An 18,025-nucleotide genomic window follows, 5' to 3' on the forward strand; every position below is an offset into this window, starting at 1 on the left:
CCAGCAACTTCACTCCGACGAGAGACCGCACCTAAATAATTTTCCACCAGAATTACCCACGGAAAGTTGAATGACGCTTTTTGAGCTCAGCGAGTTCCAACTTCTGAGGCTCCACAAGCATTAAATTGTCCCGGAGCGGGACTTCATCTCACGGTCCCCTCAACAGCTCAACTCAAAGCAGCCGCCGACTGAGGGGAATGTGTGACGGTGCAATATCGAGCGAGCAGTCCCAGCTCTTGTTCCTGTTTGACGCTCTGTCATTCTTCCATCTCACTTTATGATTCAGAGGTTGGATTTCAGCCTTGTCACTGACCATTAGCGATTGTATTTTTTATTTCCACAGACTTTTATTTGGAAAGTTCAAAGTAAAGAGGAGCAGAAACCCCGTGAACTGAAGCAGAGGTTGAACATTGTGAACACGCGGGACCGCTGGGCATCTCGATGTCCTGGAGAGACGGAGCAGAAAGCTCACGGCTTCACTTCTAAAGTGTCTGCTTGTTTATTTCTCAGGTACCTTTTGACCCGTGAGGATGTCGCTCAGTGGAAGAGCGCATGCTTTGCATGTATGAGGTCCCGGGTTCAATCCCCGGCATCTCCAAACAAGTTACATTTCCAATTTTGGATTCAACTGTGAGAATATCATCTGAGACTCGCCTCACATTTACACACAAGGAGAGACAAGAGTTTCTTCACCTCGCGAAAAACCGAACGCTCCGCACAGAATATCATTCAATGGGAGAGCGCCCACGGTGTTTCAATGGCGCCCATCTCATGGTTGATCAGCTTGCCCAGTGATAGATTATTTCCAGTTTCACAGATTGGGGGGAAGCAGCAGACCGGCGTTCCGACCACAAAGAGGGAAGAATAGTCTGGATGTTGGGAGCTTCTTCTTTTCCCACAGAGGACTGAGCATCTGGAATGTATTCCCGGCTGGTGTGGTGGGTGCTGACTCTCTCTGGTGCGGTGGGTTCTGACTCTCTCTGGTGCGGTGGGTGCTGACTCTCTCTGGTGCGGTGGGTGCTGACTCTCTCTGGTGCGGTGGGTGCTGACTCTCTCCGGTGCGGTGGGTGCTGACTCTCTCCGGTGCGGTGGGTGCTGACCCTCTCTGGTGCGGTGGGTGCTGACTCTCTCTGGTGCGGTGGGTGCTGACCCTCTCTGGTGCGGTGGGCGCTGACTCTCCGCCTTTTTTCTGTTTTTTTTCTGGTTTGTGACCGCTCCCAGGAGATTCCATGTTCCCGGTGGGTGGGGCTGGTGGTGTGTGTAGGAAGTGTCCAGTCACGATGCTCCAGGCATGTGGGGCAGGATTGATGAACGAGCTGGTCTTTTCCTGCCCGTCATGTCCGTCTGTAACCCCAGATCGTCAAGGTGTTTTTAGTGAAGTGATCTTTAAGCACAAAACCCTCACCTGGGTCAAGTCCTGCGTCCGTCTATAGTGAAATGAGACTCAATGCTGTCTGTGCCTCACCTCGTCCTCCTCCTTTTACATTATTATATTGTCCGCACACAGTGATATGTTTGGTTAAGATGAAAATACAAATTATCCGCTCTGGGCTCCTCCAGTCTCTCTGTGTTTCTCTCTCCTCCTAAACTGACTGTCATATAATAGTAACTGGTGTCCTCTCCATCCCGTTCTCAACACCCAGACACGACTACTTACTGAATAAATTCAACACTCACAGACAGTCCAGTGTCAGACAGTTACAGACGGTTTCTCTCCACCTTTCCTTACAGGACTGGCGAATGATGAATGCCCTGTCAGACCGGTTGATATACAGTAAAAGGGACAGTGACCGTCTCACCAATAGCACCGGAGGTTTGTTCACAGACACAGAATCAGTCTTTCCCTTTCTATCAGTGTGTCTATATTACGCTCAGTAACAGTATCCCGCCTCCTTGTACAGCACTAGGGAGAGAGAAAGACAGACAGACAGAGAGAGACACACAGACAAACAGACACAGTATCAGTCTCACACTTCCCATCAGTGTGTCCGTTTCACACTCAGTAACAATATTCCACCTTCATGTACAGCGCTAGAGAGAGATAAAAACAGACAGGCACAGTATCAGAATTACACTTCCTATCAGTGTCTCTGTATCACTCTCAGTAACAGTATCTCACCTTCATATGCTGTACAAAAGAGAGAGAGAGAAACTGACCTGTAATGTCCCGTTTTCACAGAGTAACAAATTGGAAAATATTCCATCCCAATTGCTATTCCAAGATGGAGTGACAGAAGATGCAGTCTCATCTCTCACTGATATTATTTCAGAGACAGACACATTATTAATCCCACTCTCAGGGACAGTGTCACACATTTAACCCTCTCTTGCCTGTTGTCCCCTCTGCAATCTTGCAGCTCAGGGCCGCTCTGTATTTCTCTCAGTGACCGAGAGTTTCACTCCGATTGAAATAAACTGGGACTGTTGCTGCCTGATATTAATCCTACACGGTCCCAGCAAATACACCGACTCCCACTTTCCTCCCCCGTTTCTCCAGGATTGGTTTGAGGAATCCTCCCTCCAGTTTCGGAGTCAAACGTTACTTTATCAGTAAGGGAGCCAAGAATGAACAGAACCCATTGGCTCATTCCACAGCCGCTCACTTTATCTCTGAAAGACTCTTTCCCATCAAAAGCCCCCGAGAGAAACAGCAGGGATGGAAACCTCGAGTTTAATAGTTGGAGATTGTAAAGTCAGTCTGGATTCCAGCGTTAGGCACTGGTGGAATCCCATCTGTTTCCCATTCTGGTGCCTGTTCCTGCACTGCCTGTAGAGCCCATTCCCTCTGACCTTTCCCCCAGACCCACTTCCTTTGCTCAGACAGGCGGGAATGGAGAGATCACGGCCCCCGGGGGAAGGGAGCAAAGAGCAGCCTCGTTACAGCAGCTCATCACTCCGGGACCGTGTCCGCAGATGGGCTCAGAGATCGGCATTGAGTCCGGGGGAAGGGCAGGGGGAGTCCGGGGGCTGTTTGTAAGAGGCGGAGTGGATCAGGAACTGGTCCCGGAACATGGAGTGAGAGGGGGGGAAGGGAGAGGTCATTCTCGGGCTGTGTGTGGACAGGGTGTGTCCAGGGGAAGGGAGAGAGAATGGGAAGAACCTGCTATTAAAACCATTGCTGCTTTCACTCCCCAAACCAGGAGTGAATGGTCCTGGTTTAGTTCCAGTCTCACCCTGTTTATTGTTATTGGACAGTGAAGAGTGGAAACAGAGCCGGACAGTAAGGATGTGGGGAGTTATACAAAGAGCATCTATTGCAGGCAGCAGGTGAGAAGTGTGAAGGACACAATTTAAACAGCGGCTGTTTATTTTCGGTTGAACGGTTAGTCCCATGGGAGAGGGGATGAGAAACCTGACCTGGACAAAGGTCCCTGCCCCATCGGGTAGTCCCATTCATGGATCAGTGCAGGGGTTGGGTTGTGTCTGGATGTCACGAAATTGTTGTAAAACAGCCCAACACACCTGGTGTGCAGAAGCTGAGTGCTGCAGTGGAGTCAGACACTGACACTGTTTGTATCACTGGTTTTCATTTGTGGATATTCAAAATGATCATTAGCAGAGATATTAAACTGATCTCTATTCTATTTTCAACCTCACCGTTTCTTGAGTTACAAGAGATCATTTTCTTTCCACAGGCGAATCCTTGAATGATCCAGAATGAATGTGATGTTTCCTCCACCCGAGGCACAAGGAGGAGTGCAGCCAGCTCCTTCTCACACACAGGAGGTACATTATCACCCACCGAGCACAGAGACACAGACAGGTCATCAGTTCCACAGTCTCAGACAGTAGAAGTACTCAGTCCCACACTGATCCCAAGTTCCAGAGACACACTTTCAATCCAACATTCAAACAGAGCGGGTGAGGCAGACACTGTTCCATTTGCCCCGAACTCAGTCCCGCTGACAGGTAGATACAAAAATCCCAGTCCAAAATCACACTCTCAGATTGAAAGGCACTGTGTCAATCTCACAATAGGGCAACATAGCTACGAATTAAATACCAGAGAGAAATCACACATGGTACCCGATTGAAAGGGACAGAATGAATCCCAATAATGTACCAGAGATTCCAATTGAATACTATCCCAGAACTCTCACACACATGACTTTAATACATGAAATATCCATTCGAAAAGTGTACCATTTGCTACAAATTGCAAACAAATCCAAACCTCACGTACAGTATCGATTGAGAAATACTGAAAGATAGTAAAGCTGAGAAACAAATTAGATACCTGTTCAGAATGCACTCGCAGAATGAAATTTAAAGATAGAGTATCAATTCTATTAGTGCAGACTGAGATACACATTATATACCAGTACAAAAATCTCAAACAATATTAGACTGAAAGATACAGTATCAATTCCATTTCTACAGACTGATCTACACATTACAAACCAATTCTAAAATGTTCCCTTATCCGTTTGAAAGATTCATTATCATCCACAATCGTACTCACAGAGATGCAGATTTAATAGTCGTCCAAAAAGCACACACATTATCTGATTAAAACCTCCAACATTAAATCCTAAAGTTTGTCCATATTTACAAATTAAATAAGGAGTAAAACTCTTCAAACATTAAGATATTAAAGCTAAAGTATTGAACACAATAATGTAATCTGAGAGAATAATTACGTACAGATACAGAATGAAACTCACATTCAGATACAGTACCAGAGACACACAGACACAGAATGAATCCAACACTCACAGATACAGAAGGAATCCCAAACTCACATACAGTACTAGAGACTGACAGACACAGAGTTAATCCCACACTCTCATCAAGTACCAGGGACTGATAGGTACAGTATGAATCCCACACTAACATGCAGTATGAGTAACTGCATATTTAGGATGAATTCAACTCCCACATACAGTACTGGGGACTGTATATACAGAATGAGTCCCACACTCACATGGAGAACCAGAGACTGACAGATACTGAAAGAATCCCACACTAACACACAGTATGAGAGACTGCATATAAAGAATGAATCACAAACTCTCACACACACTGCTGACAAGATACAGAATCAATCCCAAGTTCACACACAGTATCAGTGAGTGACAGATACAGAATGAATCCCACACTCACACACTGTACCAGAGACTGACAGATACAGAATGAATCCCTCACTCACACACAGTACCAGAGACTGAGAGATACAGAATGAATCCCTCACTCACACACAGTACCAGAAACTGACAGATACAGAATGAATCCCACACTCACACACAGTACCAGAGACTGACAGATACAGAATGAATCCCACTAAACTATCAGAGAATCAGCACAGACCAGGGATCAGGGCCTTGACCCAGTAAACTATCAGAGAATCAGCACAGACCAGGGATCAGGGCCTTTCCCCAGTAAACTATCAGAGAGTCAGCACAGACCAGGGATCAGGGCCTTTACCCAGTAAACTATCAGAGAATCAGCACAGACCAGGGATCAGGGCCTTTCCCCAGTAAACTATCAGAGAGTCAGCACAGACCAGGGATCAGGGCCTTTACCCAGTAAACTATCAGAGAATCAGCACAGACCAGGGATCAGGGCCTTTCACCTGTCGGAGAGAACATTGTATCACAGATCGCTTGTGATAAACCTACACATTCTGATTTACAGCCGTGCATAACAGACGTTTGTAGCTGCGATGGCCGAGTGGTTAAGGCGTTGGACTCGAAATCCCCTGGGGATTTCCTGCGTACGTTCGAATCCTGCTCGCAGCGCGACTTCTTAAGATTATGTTTGCTGCTCAAATAACGATGAACTGGAGTTGACGAACTGCATTCCCTCTCTCAGAGAGACTCTCCAATGCGGCTCATGCTTTTAATTTGGAGACCAATGGTCTCTTGCAAAATTGCAAGACACGTGAAGGAATCTCTCCCAAGCTCCATCTTAAATTCTGCCCGTTTGCAGAACTTGACATTGATCCTATTTCTTCCTATACTTTGATCCCACCTTGTCTCTGTCTCTGACTCTCTGTGTTTTTCCCTCATGGACTTCTCAGGCTTCGTTGAACGGCCACGGATGATCGAACCTGGAACACCGGCAGTGAAGGGTAAAGATGGAAAGACTGAGACGGGGGGGAGAAGCAAAGGTGCAACCCAGCTGATGAATTCGTAACTAATGTCCACACATTTATGTCTCTTCACCCTCACAGTGAAACATCAGCAATTTGAGTCCAGTCCACTTATGGTAGAGTGGATAATATGCAGATGTTGAGACAGACACCAATCGAACTGTTGCCGTGGTGATGAAAGCTCCGAATCCTAAACACTGAACCACAAGGTAATGCTGAAAATTCTTTGCTGTGAACAAGCAGACCAACGCGGCCTTTCCCACTCGCCCCTTTGTAATTCAGGTCATTTTCGTGTCAGACAAGCTGCTCGCACAAAATGGCATTTTCTGTTCGAACGACTATCGGGACAGAAGGTGATGTTCAGGCAATGACATCACCAAGTGCAAGTAGGCATGGACATGGAATGGAAAGTGAGGGAAAATACTCCCACAAGCTGCTGATGGACATGTTTCCATTTCCAAAATTCACACACCGAATCAATGCAGCTCCTGGGAAAACTCCAAGGCAACACAGGTCTATTGGGCATCGTTTGAAGCAACTGGCAGTTTAAAGTGTCATCTCCTGCTGCTCCTGTGGGGAGTGAGGGAGAGACACTGTCGGTATCTGCGTACAGTTTGATTTTGTACAGAACTGTACAGAGAAAGAGCAAATATAGCGGGGCTGTGAGATATTCTATATTATTCATATTTGACCAGAGGAATATCCGCAGTCAGAAGCTGAAAAGAAGGGAGAGATAAGAGGCCTGAGAATAAACACAGAGCTGAATGAATCACGGAAGAGTGAAAGAAAAATAAATGTCATCAGTTCCATAGTGTCTGGTGCTCAATCCTGGGAGCTCCCCGATGGACTGGTGGTTAAAATTCAGTGCTCCCATCACCGCGTGGTTCCATTCCCAGTCAGAGAATTAAATTTAACAAGAGTTATGAACTTAATAAATAATTACATGAAGCTAATTAAACCCTGTTCATAGTTGAATGACTGTTTTAATCACCATTAATCAACCGATAACTTTCTATTTCAGACTGAAGGAGATGCTGACGTGGTTACCGAGAGACAGTCAAAACTTTAATAAGATTTTTGTGCTTTGCATGTGATGAAATTTAATCATTTTATAGACTGCATCTTAAATTTAACATTAACAGGCAATTGTCGCCGTTTATCACAGGAACGCCCGAACCGGTTCTCCGATGAAGATGAAAGTAACGCAACGGGGAACATCTGATCCAACACGAAAGGCATCGGGCTATGATAAAAATCCCCACCGTTTTGCTTTTCCAAAATAAAGGGTGTGACATTTATTCTCTGCTCAGTTAATGTGATCACCGAGTGGCGAGAGGGTGGATTTGGAATTCCTGAGCGACCGCACTGCGCATTTTCCAGATCTGCTTGGAGCACCAATCCCTTCAATTCATCACTTACAGGGACAATTCGATTCTCAGTTTCTTTTCCCTGAGTTTGGCGAGATCTTAAAAATTGAAAGCGACCAATATCAGAGCGAACCTCGTCACCGACATGCTCACAGATACAAAGCGGCCACACTCTGCTTCAGTGAGATGAAAGCCCAGAGCGGTTTCAAGGTCGAATGCAATTGTAAGCAAAGCTCGTTCAATGAAAGTGCAGGTCATTGAGGTGCCTTTAAAGCCCTGATTGTTTGAACTGAACTTCTTCCGAGACTGCTTGAGATTCAGGTGGAGTGATTTGGGGATTTATTTTTCCTCTTTGCAAAAGTTTGAACCGCACGTCAAGATCAAAAGTCCAGGGTTAAATTAGGGCTTCTCCAGGGTATGACCCTCGAATCGAGAATTATCCCCCGACCTCAACGAGCCCAGAAACAAGAACGTGTCACTGACACATTCTATGAGAGGGCTGTCTGTATAATGAAAAGGCATTTTTGAAGAGACTTCCTGATCAGTTCCGTGTTGGATCCTGAACAAAACACAAACACCGCATTGTGCGTTTTTCCTTCTAAAATTCACCAAACACCATGAAGTACACAAAAGCACCGCTGGGAGTTGAATCCAGGATCTCTAGTTTACTGGACAAGCACTTTAAGCAACTAAGCCACGGAGCCAAATTATGGTAATAATTCCCACCTCTCATTAATATCTATCAGCTACACGTCACATTCTGTTGTGGGTTCAGACTGTTTCAGTGAAAGTAAAATAATGGTATTGGAGAAAACAATTAGATTAAAGATAGACAAATCCCCAGGACCTGATGGTGACCATCCCAGGGGACGAAGGGGAATAGGTGAGGAAATTGTACATGCTTTAGTCATGATCTTTCAAAACTCTCTTGATTCAGGAATTGTTCCATGGATTGAAACATTTCAAATGTCATTCCATTAATTAGGAAGGGTAGGAGAGATAAAACAGGAAATTATAGACCTATTAGTCTGACGTCTGTTGTGGGGAAGTTACCAGAATCTGTTATTAGGGAAAGAATGACTGAGCACTTGGATAAACATGAATTGATCAGAGAGAGCCAGCATGGATTTGTAAAGGGTAAGTCAAGTCTAACGAAACTAGTTGAATGTTTTGAAGATGTAACTAATGTAAATAATGGAGTGTCTATGGGGGTTATGTGTATATTGACTTCCAGAGGCATTCGTTAAGGTTTAACATCAGAGACTGTGAACAGAAATGAGAGCACGTGGAATTCAAAGCAACCCATTGACATTGGGAGGGAGTTGGTTTGGAGGTAGGAGACAGAGAGTAGGGTTAATGGGTATGTACTCAAATTGACAGGATTTGATTAGTGGTGTCCCCCAGGGATCTGTACCGGCAAATCATCTTTTTATTATATGTATAATTGAGGTAGATAAAGGAATAGAGAGCCGAATATCCAGGTTTGTCGAAGACACCAAGTTAAGAGGCACAGTGAGTAGTGGAGATGGGAGCATAAAGTTACAAAGGGAAATTGATAGATTCAGTGAGTTGGTAAAACTGTGTCAGATGGAGCTTACATAGAATTACATCGAATGTACATCACAGAAACAGGCAATTCGGCCCAACTAGACTATACCGGTGTTTATGCTGCAGACGAGCCTCCTCCAACCCCTCTTCATCTAACCCGATGAGCAAACTCTAATATTCCCTTCTCCTCTATGTGTTTATCCAGCTTCCCCGTAAATGCATCAATGCGATTCGCATTAACTACTCCTTGTGGGAGAGAGCTGCACATTCTAACGACTCTCTGGGGAAGTCTGTTTCTCTTGAATGCGATATTGGATTTATTGATGACTATTATATTCATGGCCCTAAGTTCTCACATCCCCACTCCCAAAAGTACAAACACCTTATCGACATCTGACTGATCAAACCCTTGCATAATCTTAAAGTCCTGTATCAGGTCACCCTCAGCCTTCTCTTTTCTATACAAAAGAGCCCCAGACTGTTCAAAGTTTCAATCTGGGGAAGTGTGAGGCCATCCACTTTGGCCCTAAGCAAGATAAATCAGAGTATTTTCAAAATGGTGAGAAGCCAGGAACTGTGGGTGAGCAGAGATACTTCGGGAAATCACGAAGAGTTGGCAGACAGGTGCAAAAAATAATTAAAATGGCTAATGGAATATCGGCCTTTATCTCAAGGGAACTGGAATTCAAAAGGGTGGAAGTTATGTTCGTATTCTATAAACTCTGCTAAGGCCACATTTAGAGTACGGCATTCAGTCCTGGGCACCAAACCTCAGGAAGGATATATTGGCCTTGCAGGAGGTGCAGCGCAGAAAGACCAGAATGATACCGGGGCTAAAATGGTTACATTATGAGGGCAAGCTGCGTGGACAAGGTTTGTATTTCCTCGTGTTTAGAGGATTAAGTGGTGATGTAATTCAGGTGTTGAAGGTGATTCAATGATCCAATGGTGGGTGTGTGAGTTGGTGCTGAATCGGTCCCCTTCAGTGAAGAGAGGGTCAGCGGGCGCCTGACAGACACGGCTCGGAACGGGACTCGCTTCTCTCCGGCGGCAGCGGCTGGTTTAGAGAGATCTCTCTGTCTGCTGCTGTTACTCCGCCTCCCGCACTCTGGGAGAACCGCGGAGCTCGGTCCTCATTTTTCTCTTATGGATCCGGCTCCATCCGTTTACTGTTGACGGGAGTGCGTCTGATACCAAGTCAGTCAGAAGCGGGTGCAAATCACAACATCGGCACAGGCCCAAGGACTGGGGACTGGTTTGATATTGGGTCCTTTTTAAGGGACCGGCTGTAGAATGTTTGTATAATAATAATGATCAGAATTAACTTTGATGCAATGAAGTTTTTTTCAGTTATTTCCCATTTCCACCCTCACCAGTTTTATACAGTAACAGGTAACAATGTTTGAGGGATGTGATGTCCAGTGTTGGTGGAATCAGTGTAATTTAACTTGATACATTGAAGAATCTCTTGTCTTTCCCAGGCTCTTACCTTAGGTTCAGACCCTCACCTGGTTTAAAATTGGTCACTCACTGATATCAATAAACCAGTAACAATCCCGAAACCTCAGCGGGGATATTTGTTCCGATACTTAATGACGGTCCCAATTTCCACTGAAATTCTCAATCAGCAAATCCCAGAGGCTGTTTCGGGTTTGACAAACTGTGAAACAGATTGTTTTAAAAGCCGGAAAGAGGGAAAAACTGGTGGTTGATATGAAGTGTTATACATTATCTCTTTCTGTTTCAGATTTACAATTTCTCTTTGTGTGTTACTGACAGGAGAGGCTATAACGGAGCCCAGTGACTGGGTAACGAGCTGCACTGAGTCATTGGCCTGTGTTACAGACCGGCTCGTTGGACCTGCTCATTTCGTGAACTCGCTGGTGTCTCAGCACGTGTGATGACTGAGTGAATCCCTTCCCACACACGGAGCAGGTGAACAGTCTCTCAACCAATGGGCATGCGTTGATGTGTCAGCAGTTCATTTCTGCTTTTAAAGCTCTTCTCACAGTCACTGCATGAAAAGGTCACTCAATAGTGTCAACAAGTTAATGTTTCAGAAGGTGGGATGATCGAGTGAATCTCTTCCCACACACGGAGCAGGTGAAAAGTCTCTCCCCAGTGTGAGTGCGTCGATGTCTCAGCAATTCGTTTCTGATTTTAAATCTCTTCCCACAGTCAGAACATTTAAAGGTCTCTCAGTGTGAACTCGCTGGTGTTTCAGCAGGGAGGATGACTGAGTGAATCCCTTCCCACACACTGAGCAGGTGAACGGCCTCTCCCCAGTGTGAGTGCGTTGGTGTTTCAGCAGTTCAATTTTGCTTTTAAAGCTCTTCTCACAGTCAGAACATTTAAAAGGTCTCTCATCGGAGTGAACTCGTTGGTGTCTCAGCAGGTTGGATGGCCGAGTGAATCTCTTCCCACACACGGAGCAGGTGAACGCCCCCTCCCCAGTGTGAACTCGCTGGTGTTTCAGCAGGGTGGATGACCCAGTGAATCCCTTCCCATACACAGAGCAGGAGAACGGCCTCTCCCCAGTGTGGGTGCGTTGGTGTGTCAGCAGATTAAATTTGCTTTTAAACCTCTTCTCACAGTCAGAACATTTAAAAGGTCTCTCATCGGAGTGAACTCGCTGGTGTCTCAGCAGGATGAATGACCGAGTGAATCTCATCCCACACAAGGTGCAGGTGAACGGTCTCTCCCCAGTGTGGGTACGTTGGTGTATCAGCAGATTAATTTTGCTTTTAAACCTCTTCCCACAGTCAGAACATTTAAAAGGTCTCTCATCGGAGTGAACTTGCTGGTGTGTCAGGAGGCTGGATGACAGTGTGAATCTCTTCCCACACACGGAGCAGGTGAACGGCCTCTCCCCAGTGTGAACTCGCTGGTGTGTCAGGAGGTGAGATGACCGAGTGAATCCCTTCCCACACACGGAGCAGATGAACGGTCTCTCCCCAGTGTGAGTGCGTTGGTGTTTCAGCAGTTCAATTTTGCTTTTAAACCTCTTCTCACAGTCAGAACATTTAAAAGGCCTCTCCCCAGTGTGCACTCGCTGGTGTGTCAGAAGCTCAGATGACCGAGTGAATCCCTTCCCACACACGGAGCAGATGAACGGCCTCTCCCCAGTGTGAGTGCGTTGGTGTGTCAGCAGATTACTTTTGCTTTTAAACCTCTTCTCACAGTCAGAACATTTAAAAGATCTCTCATCAGAGTGAACTCGCTGGTGTGTCTGGAGGCTGGATGACCGAGTGAATCCCTTCCCACACACGGAGCAGGTGAACGGCCTCTCCCCAGTGTGAACTCGCTGGTGTGTCTGGAGGCTGGATGACTGAGTGAATCCCTTCCCACACACGGAGCAGGTGAACGGCCTCTCCCCAGAGTGAACTCGCTGGTGTGTCAGCAGGGTGGATGACTGAGTGAATCCCTTCCCACACACGAAGCAGGTGAACGGCCTCTCCCCAGTGTGGGTACATTGGTGTGTCAGCAGATTCCTTTTGCATTTAAACCTTTTCTCACAGTCAGAACATTTAAAAGGTCTCTCCCCTGTGTGAACTCGCTGGTGTGTCTGGAGGCTGGATGACATAGTGAATCCCTTCCCACACACGGAGCAGGTGAACGGCCTCTCCCCCGTGTGAGTGCGTTGGTGTATCAGCAGATTAATTTTGCTTTTAAACCTCATCTCACAGTCAGAACATTTAAAAGGTCTCTCATCAGAGTGAACTCGCTGGTGTGTCTGGAGGCTGGATGACCGAATGAATCCCTTCCCACACACGGAGCAGGTGAACGGCCTCTCCCCAGTGTGACTGCGTCGATGAGTTTCCAGCTCTGAAGGGTAATTGAATCCCTTCCCACAGTCCCCACATTTCCACGGTTTCTCCATGGTCCGGGTGTCCTTGTGTCTCTCCAGGTTGGACGATCAGTTGAAACCTCGTCCACACACAGAACACGTGTATGGTTTCTCCCCGCTGTGAACGGTGCAATGTTTTTTCTGGCTGTGTAACTGGTTAACGCTCTTTCCACAGTCAGTGCACTGGAACACTCTCACTCAGTGTGTGTCTCGGTGCTTTTCCACTCACACTGATGTTTGAAATCTTCTCCCACAGACAGAACAGACAAATGTTTCTCCTTCCACATTTAAAGGCCGATGATATTCAGGTCCTGATGAATCGAGTGACTCTGTCAGATCTTGACGTGATCTTTGGTTTGAGTTTCCCTTTGCAAATCCTCCCCTGTGAAAGGAGTTTATAAAAGTTATCACTGTAATTACAGGATAGAAATTCAGATCAGATAACTTTACTTTCTATGGAACATTATTTCCTCTCTCATTCCTCAAAGCTGTAAATCCCCGTCCCACACACTCTCCCTCCTCCCTGTGCTGAAATCCAAACCCATCGCATCATCTTTCAGTGGCCCGAAACCATAAGTGAAAGGGTGTGAGAGTGTGAGAGAGTGAGTGTGAGAGAGTGAGTGTGAGAGAGTGAGAGAGTGAATGTGAGTGCAGCAGTGGGCTCGGTGTGGAGAATGAAGTGGGGCAGGTGGAGCATGTTTCAGTGGGGCAGCAGTGATCATAATCTCATTAGGTTTAGAATAGTTATGGAAAAGGACAAGGGACAGTCAAATGTGAAAATTCTTAACTGGAGGAGGGCTAATTCCAGTGAGTTAAAAAGGGATCTTGTCCAGGTGGATTGGAATCAAAAATTGTCAGGCAGAAGAGTAATTGAACAATGGGAGGCCTTCAAGGAGGAGTTGGTTTGGGTACAGAGTCGACAGATTCCCACGAGGAGGAAAGGAACAACATCCAAAGATAGAGCTCCCTGGATGACTGAAGATATGGAGATCACCACTTCTCCTTCATTTACAGACACTCCCCGACCGATCGCCATTTCTCCTTCATTTGCAGACGCTCCCTGACCGATCACCATTTCTCCTTCATTTACAGACGCTCCCTGACCGATCACCATTTCTCCTCCATTTACAGACGCTCCCTGACCGATCACCATTTCTCCTTCATTTACAGACGCTCCCTGACCGATCACCATTTCTCCTTCATTTACAGACGCTCCCTGACCGATCCCCATTTCTCCTTCATTTACAGACGCTCCCTGACCGATCACCATTTCCCCTTCATTTACAGACGCTCCCTGACCGATCCCCATTTCCCCTTCATTTCCCGGCGGGTAGTGAGGGGGGGATAATGTTCACTGTTTTATATTCGGGTCTGGGGCCGCACTCGGGGTTTGTAAAGCCTGAGCCTGGGCCTGAGCCCGGACCCGGGCCCCGGGGTTTATTGAGCCTCTTGCTCCGATCCTCTGACCTGCACCGAACGCGCTCCTCCCGCAGCCTCGACTGGCCGCGCATGCTCAGGACACACTGCCCGATAATGAGTCACTACTGCGCCTGCGCACTGGGCTCCACAGATTCAGATAGGGCACAATCTGAACCGCGCTGCATGCTGGGTGCTGCAGCCGCCATTGATGATCTTAATATCAGGCCGAAAAACAAAGACTTTGGAAGCAGATAATTCAAGTGTTTAGTTTATAATATAAATAATTCAATCGTTCAATTCATTTCATAAATTATTGAACAGTTCAATTCATTAAATAATCAATTCTTTAATTTGTTACATGAACAATTAGTGTTTATTTATTGTATCATAAAAATAATTCAATAGTTTAATTCATTATATAAATATTCCTTTGTTTAATTTATTATATAAAGAATTCAATATTTAGTTGAATTATTTATATAATGAATGAAACACTTGAATTATTTACATAATAAATTGGATACAAAATTGTTGTCGAGGGTTGTTTTTCAAACTGGAGGCCTGTGACCGGTGGTGTACCTCAGGGATCGGTGCTGGGTCCGCTGTTATTTGTTATTTATATTAATGATTTGGATAAGAATTTAGGAGGCATGGTTAGTAAGTTTGCAGATGACACAAGATTGGTGGCATTGTGGACAGTGAAGAAGGTTCTCTCGGATTGCAGCGGGATCTTGATAAATTGGGCCAGTGGGCCGATGAATGGCAGATGGAGTTTAATTTAGATAAATGTGAGGTGATGCATTTTGGTGGATCGAATCGGGCGAGGACCTACTCCGTTAATGGTAGGGCATTGGGGAGAGTTATAGAACAAAGAGATCGAGGAGTACAGGTTCATAGCTCCTTGAAAGTGGAGTCACAGGTGGATAGGGTGGTGAAGAAGGCATTCAGCATGCTTGGTTTCATTGGTCAGAACAATGAATAGGAGGAGTTGGGATGTCTTGTTGAAGTTGTACAAGACATTAGTAAGGCCACACTTGGAATACTGTGTACAGTTCTGGTCACCCTATTATAGAAAGGATATTATTAAGCTAGAAAGAGTGCAGAAAAGATTTACTAGGATGCTACTGGGACTTGATGGTTTGACTTATCGGAGAGGTTGGATAGACTGAGACTTTTTTCCCTGGATAGTAGGAGGTTTCGGAGTGATCTTATAGAAGTCTATAAAATAATGAGGAGCATAGATAAGGTAGATAGTCAAAATCTTTTCCCAAAGGTAGGGGAGTCTATAACGAGGGGACATAGATTTAAGGTGAGAGGGGAGAGATACAAAAGGGTCCAGAGGGGCAATTTTTTCACTCAAAGGGTGGTGAGTGTCTGGAACGAGCTGCCAGAGGCAGTAGTCGAGGCGGGTACAATTTTGTCTTTTAAATAGCATTTGGACAGTTACATGGGTAAGATGGGTATCGAGGGATATGGGCCAAGTGCAGGCAATTGGGACTAGCTTAGTGGTATAAACTGGGCGACATGGACATGTTGGGCCGAAGGGCCTGTTTCCATGTTGTAAACTTCTATGATTCTAATTGTTTCTTTATATAATAAATTTAACACTTGTATTATTTTTCTAATGATTTGAGCTTTTGAATTATTTATATCATAAATTAAACATTTGAATTGTTTAGATAATCAAATAATCAATTCAATTATTTATATAATAAATTAAAGAATTGTTTCTTTATATAATAAATTTAACACTTGTATTATTCATGAAATGAATTAAACTATTGTATTATTTTTATAATAAATTAAATACTTGAATTATTTATATAATGAATTGAGCAATTGAATTATTTATACAATAAATAAAACAATTCATTATAAATTAAAACTATTGGATTTCTGATATAATAAATTAGACACATGAATTATTATATAATAAATTAAGCTGTTAAATTATTTATATAATGAATTAATGCATTGAATTATTTATATAATATAAACTATTGAATTATTTATATAATTAAATAGTTGAACTAATTGTACATTAAATTAAATAATTATTGATATAATACATTAAACAATTGGCTTCTTTATGTAATAAATTAAGCAATTGATTATTTTTTATATTGAATTAACTATTGAATTATTAACATTACATTTTAAACAATTGAATTATTTATATAATAAATTAAAGAAAATAGCGGCCGGCGAGACGCAATCTTGGACAAAATGGCGGGCAACGCAGCCACCAACTTGGACAAAATGGCGGCAGGTGGCCGACAGAGTGCCCCCGGTGATCCCGCAGTGACCCCAGAATGTCCCAGTGACCCCAGAGTGATGGCAGAGTGTAGCCAGTCAGCCCAGAGTGCAAGCCGGGCATCCAGAGTGCAGCCGGGCATCCCAGAGTGCAGCCCGTCAGCCAGAGTGCAGCCAGGCATCCCAGAGTGCAGCCGGGCATCCCAGAGTGCAGCCGGGCATCCCAGAGTGCAGCCGGGCATCCCAGAGTGCAGCCGGGCATCCCAGAGTGCAGCCGGGCATCCCAGAGTGCAGCCGGGGGATGCCAGAGTGGCGGCCTTTGTGTTTGGGCCACCACCACAACAACAACTTGTATTTATAATATATTATCTATATATTTATAATGTATTTATATATTTCTGTGTTATGGCACGGGGACAGCATGGAGAAAACGGCGGCCGGCGCGGCCCCCATCTTGGGCAAAATGGCAGCCATCCCCTTCCCCCTCTCCCTGTTCAATCCCTTCCCCCTCTCCCTGTTCAATCCCTTCCCCCTCTCCCTGTTCAATCCCTTCCCCCTCTCCCTGTTCAATCCCTTCCCCCTCTCCCTGTTCAATCCCTTCCCCCTCTCCCTGTTCAATCCCTTCCCCCTCTCCCTGTTCAATCCCTTCCCCCTCTCCCTGTTCAATCCCTTCCCCCTCTCTGTGTGATCTCCACCCTCCTGTTTAAAACCCAGTGACCCCCCAGTGTCCCCTGAATGTCCCAGTGACCCCCCCCAGTGTCCCCAGAATGTCCCAATGACCCCCCAGTGTCCCCAGAATGTCCCAGTGACCCCCCAGTGTCCCCAGAATGTCCCAGTGACCCCCCAGTGTCCCCAGAATGTCCCAGTGACCCCCCCAGTGTCCCCAGAATGTCCCAGTGACCCCCCCAGTGTCCCCAGAATGTCCCGGTGACCCCCCAGTGTCACTTGAATGTTCCAGTGACACCCCCCAGTGTCCCCAGAATGTCCCAGTGACCCCCCAGTGTCCCCAGAATGTCCCAGTGACCCCCCAGTGTCACCTGAATGTTCCAGTGACACCCCCCAGTGTCCCCAGAATGTCCCAGTGATCCCCCAGTGTCCCCAGAATGTCCCAGTGATCCCAGAGTAACCCAGACATTACTCACGTGACCCCCATCGGGTCCAGGCTGCGGTGAAGGTCTCAGTCAGTCAGTCCCCAGCGGAGAGAACGATTCTTGGCCCAGGATTCCTCCTCCTCCTTCTCACAAAATGTCTTTCTGGATCATCTCCTTGCAGCATTTCATCAAAGAGATTCGTGAGGGGAGAGAGAGAGAGAGGGAATTGATTAAAATACAAAAGCAAGGGATTAAAAAGGCACAGCAAGAGCCCAGAGCTCCCTCCCTCCCTCCCTCCCTCCATGTTGCTTTTCTCCCTAATCCAAGTTTGCAGGATTTTTCTCTTGTGCTTTGCCGTCTGATTCCCCTAACAGGTGTCTGTCTGTCTGTCTGTCTGTGCTGCTCAGTA

The 18,025-nt window shown here is 45.7% G+C and overlaps 1 protein-coding gene, 1 long non-coding RNA gene and 2 other non-coding genes across 4 annotated transcripts; 3 read left to right on the forward strand and 1 right to left on the reverse strand.

Annotated features, from left to right (window-relative positions):
- Positions 1–526: 526 nt before the first annotated feature.
- On the forward strand, positions 527–598 carry trnaa-ugc (transfer RNA alanine (anticodon UGC)). Its single transcript has one exon. It is a non-coding gene; the product is annotated as a tRNA-Ala (tRNA).
- On the forward strand, positions 535–7,398 carry LOC137319872 (uncharacterized). Its single transcript, XR_010962283.1, has 3 exons — positions 535–938; positions 3,636–3,726; positions 6,020–7,398. It is a non-coding gene; the product is annotated as an uncharacterized lncRNA (long non-coding RNA).
- trnas-cga (transfer RNA serine (anticodon CGA)) lies at positions 5,657–5,738 on the forward strand. Its single transcript has one exon. It is a non-coding gene; the product is annotated as a tRNA-Ser (tRNA).
- LOC137319871 (zinc finger protein 585A-like) lies at positions 7,132–17,814 on the reverse strand. Its single transcript, XM_067981782.1, has 2 exons — positions 17,668–17,814; positions 7,132–13,235 (listed from the first exon to the last, which is right to left on the reverse strand). Exon 2 carries the CDS (start codon positions 12,884–12,886, stop codon positions 11,147–11,149), a length of 1,740 nt encoding a protein of 579 aa, XP_067837883.1. The 5' UTR covers positions 12,887–13,235; positions 17,668–17,814; the 3' UTR covers positions 7,132–11,146.
- Between the last annotated feature and the right edge of the window lie 211 nt (positions 17,815–18,025).

This window comes from Heptranchias perlo, unplaced genomic scaffold, assembly GCF_035084215.1.
Source record: "Heptranchias perlo isolate sHepPer1 unplaced genomic scaffold, sHepPer1.hap1 HAP1_SCAFFOLD_918, whole genome shotgun sequence".
Classification (NCBI taxonomy): domain Eukaryota; kingdom Metazoa; phylum Chordata; class Chondrichthyes; order Hexanchiformes; family Hexanchidae; genus Heptranchias; species Heptranchias perlo.

What these genes read in the sequence shown, in the direction of transcription:
- LOC137319871 (XM_067981782.1), bottom strand. Translation starts at nt 12,886, where the DNA reads ATGGAGAAACCGTGGAAATGTGGGGACTGTGGGAAGGGATTCAATTAC.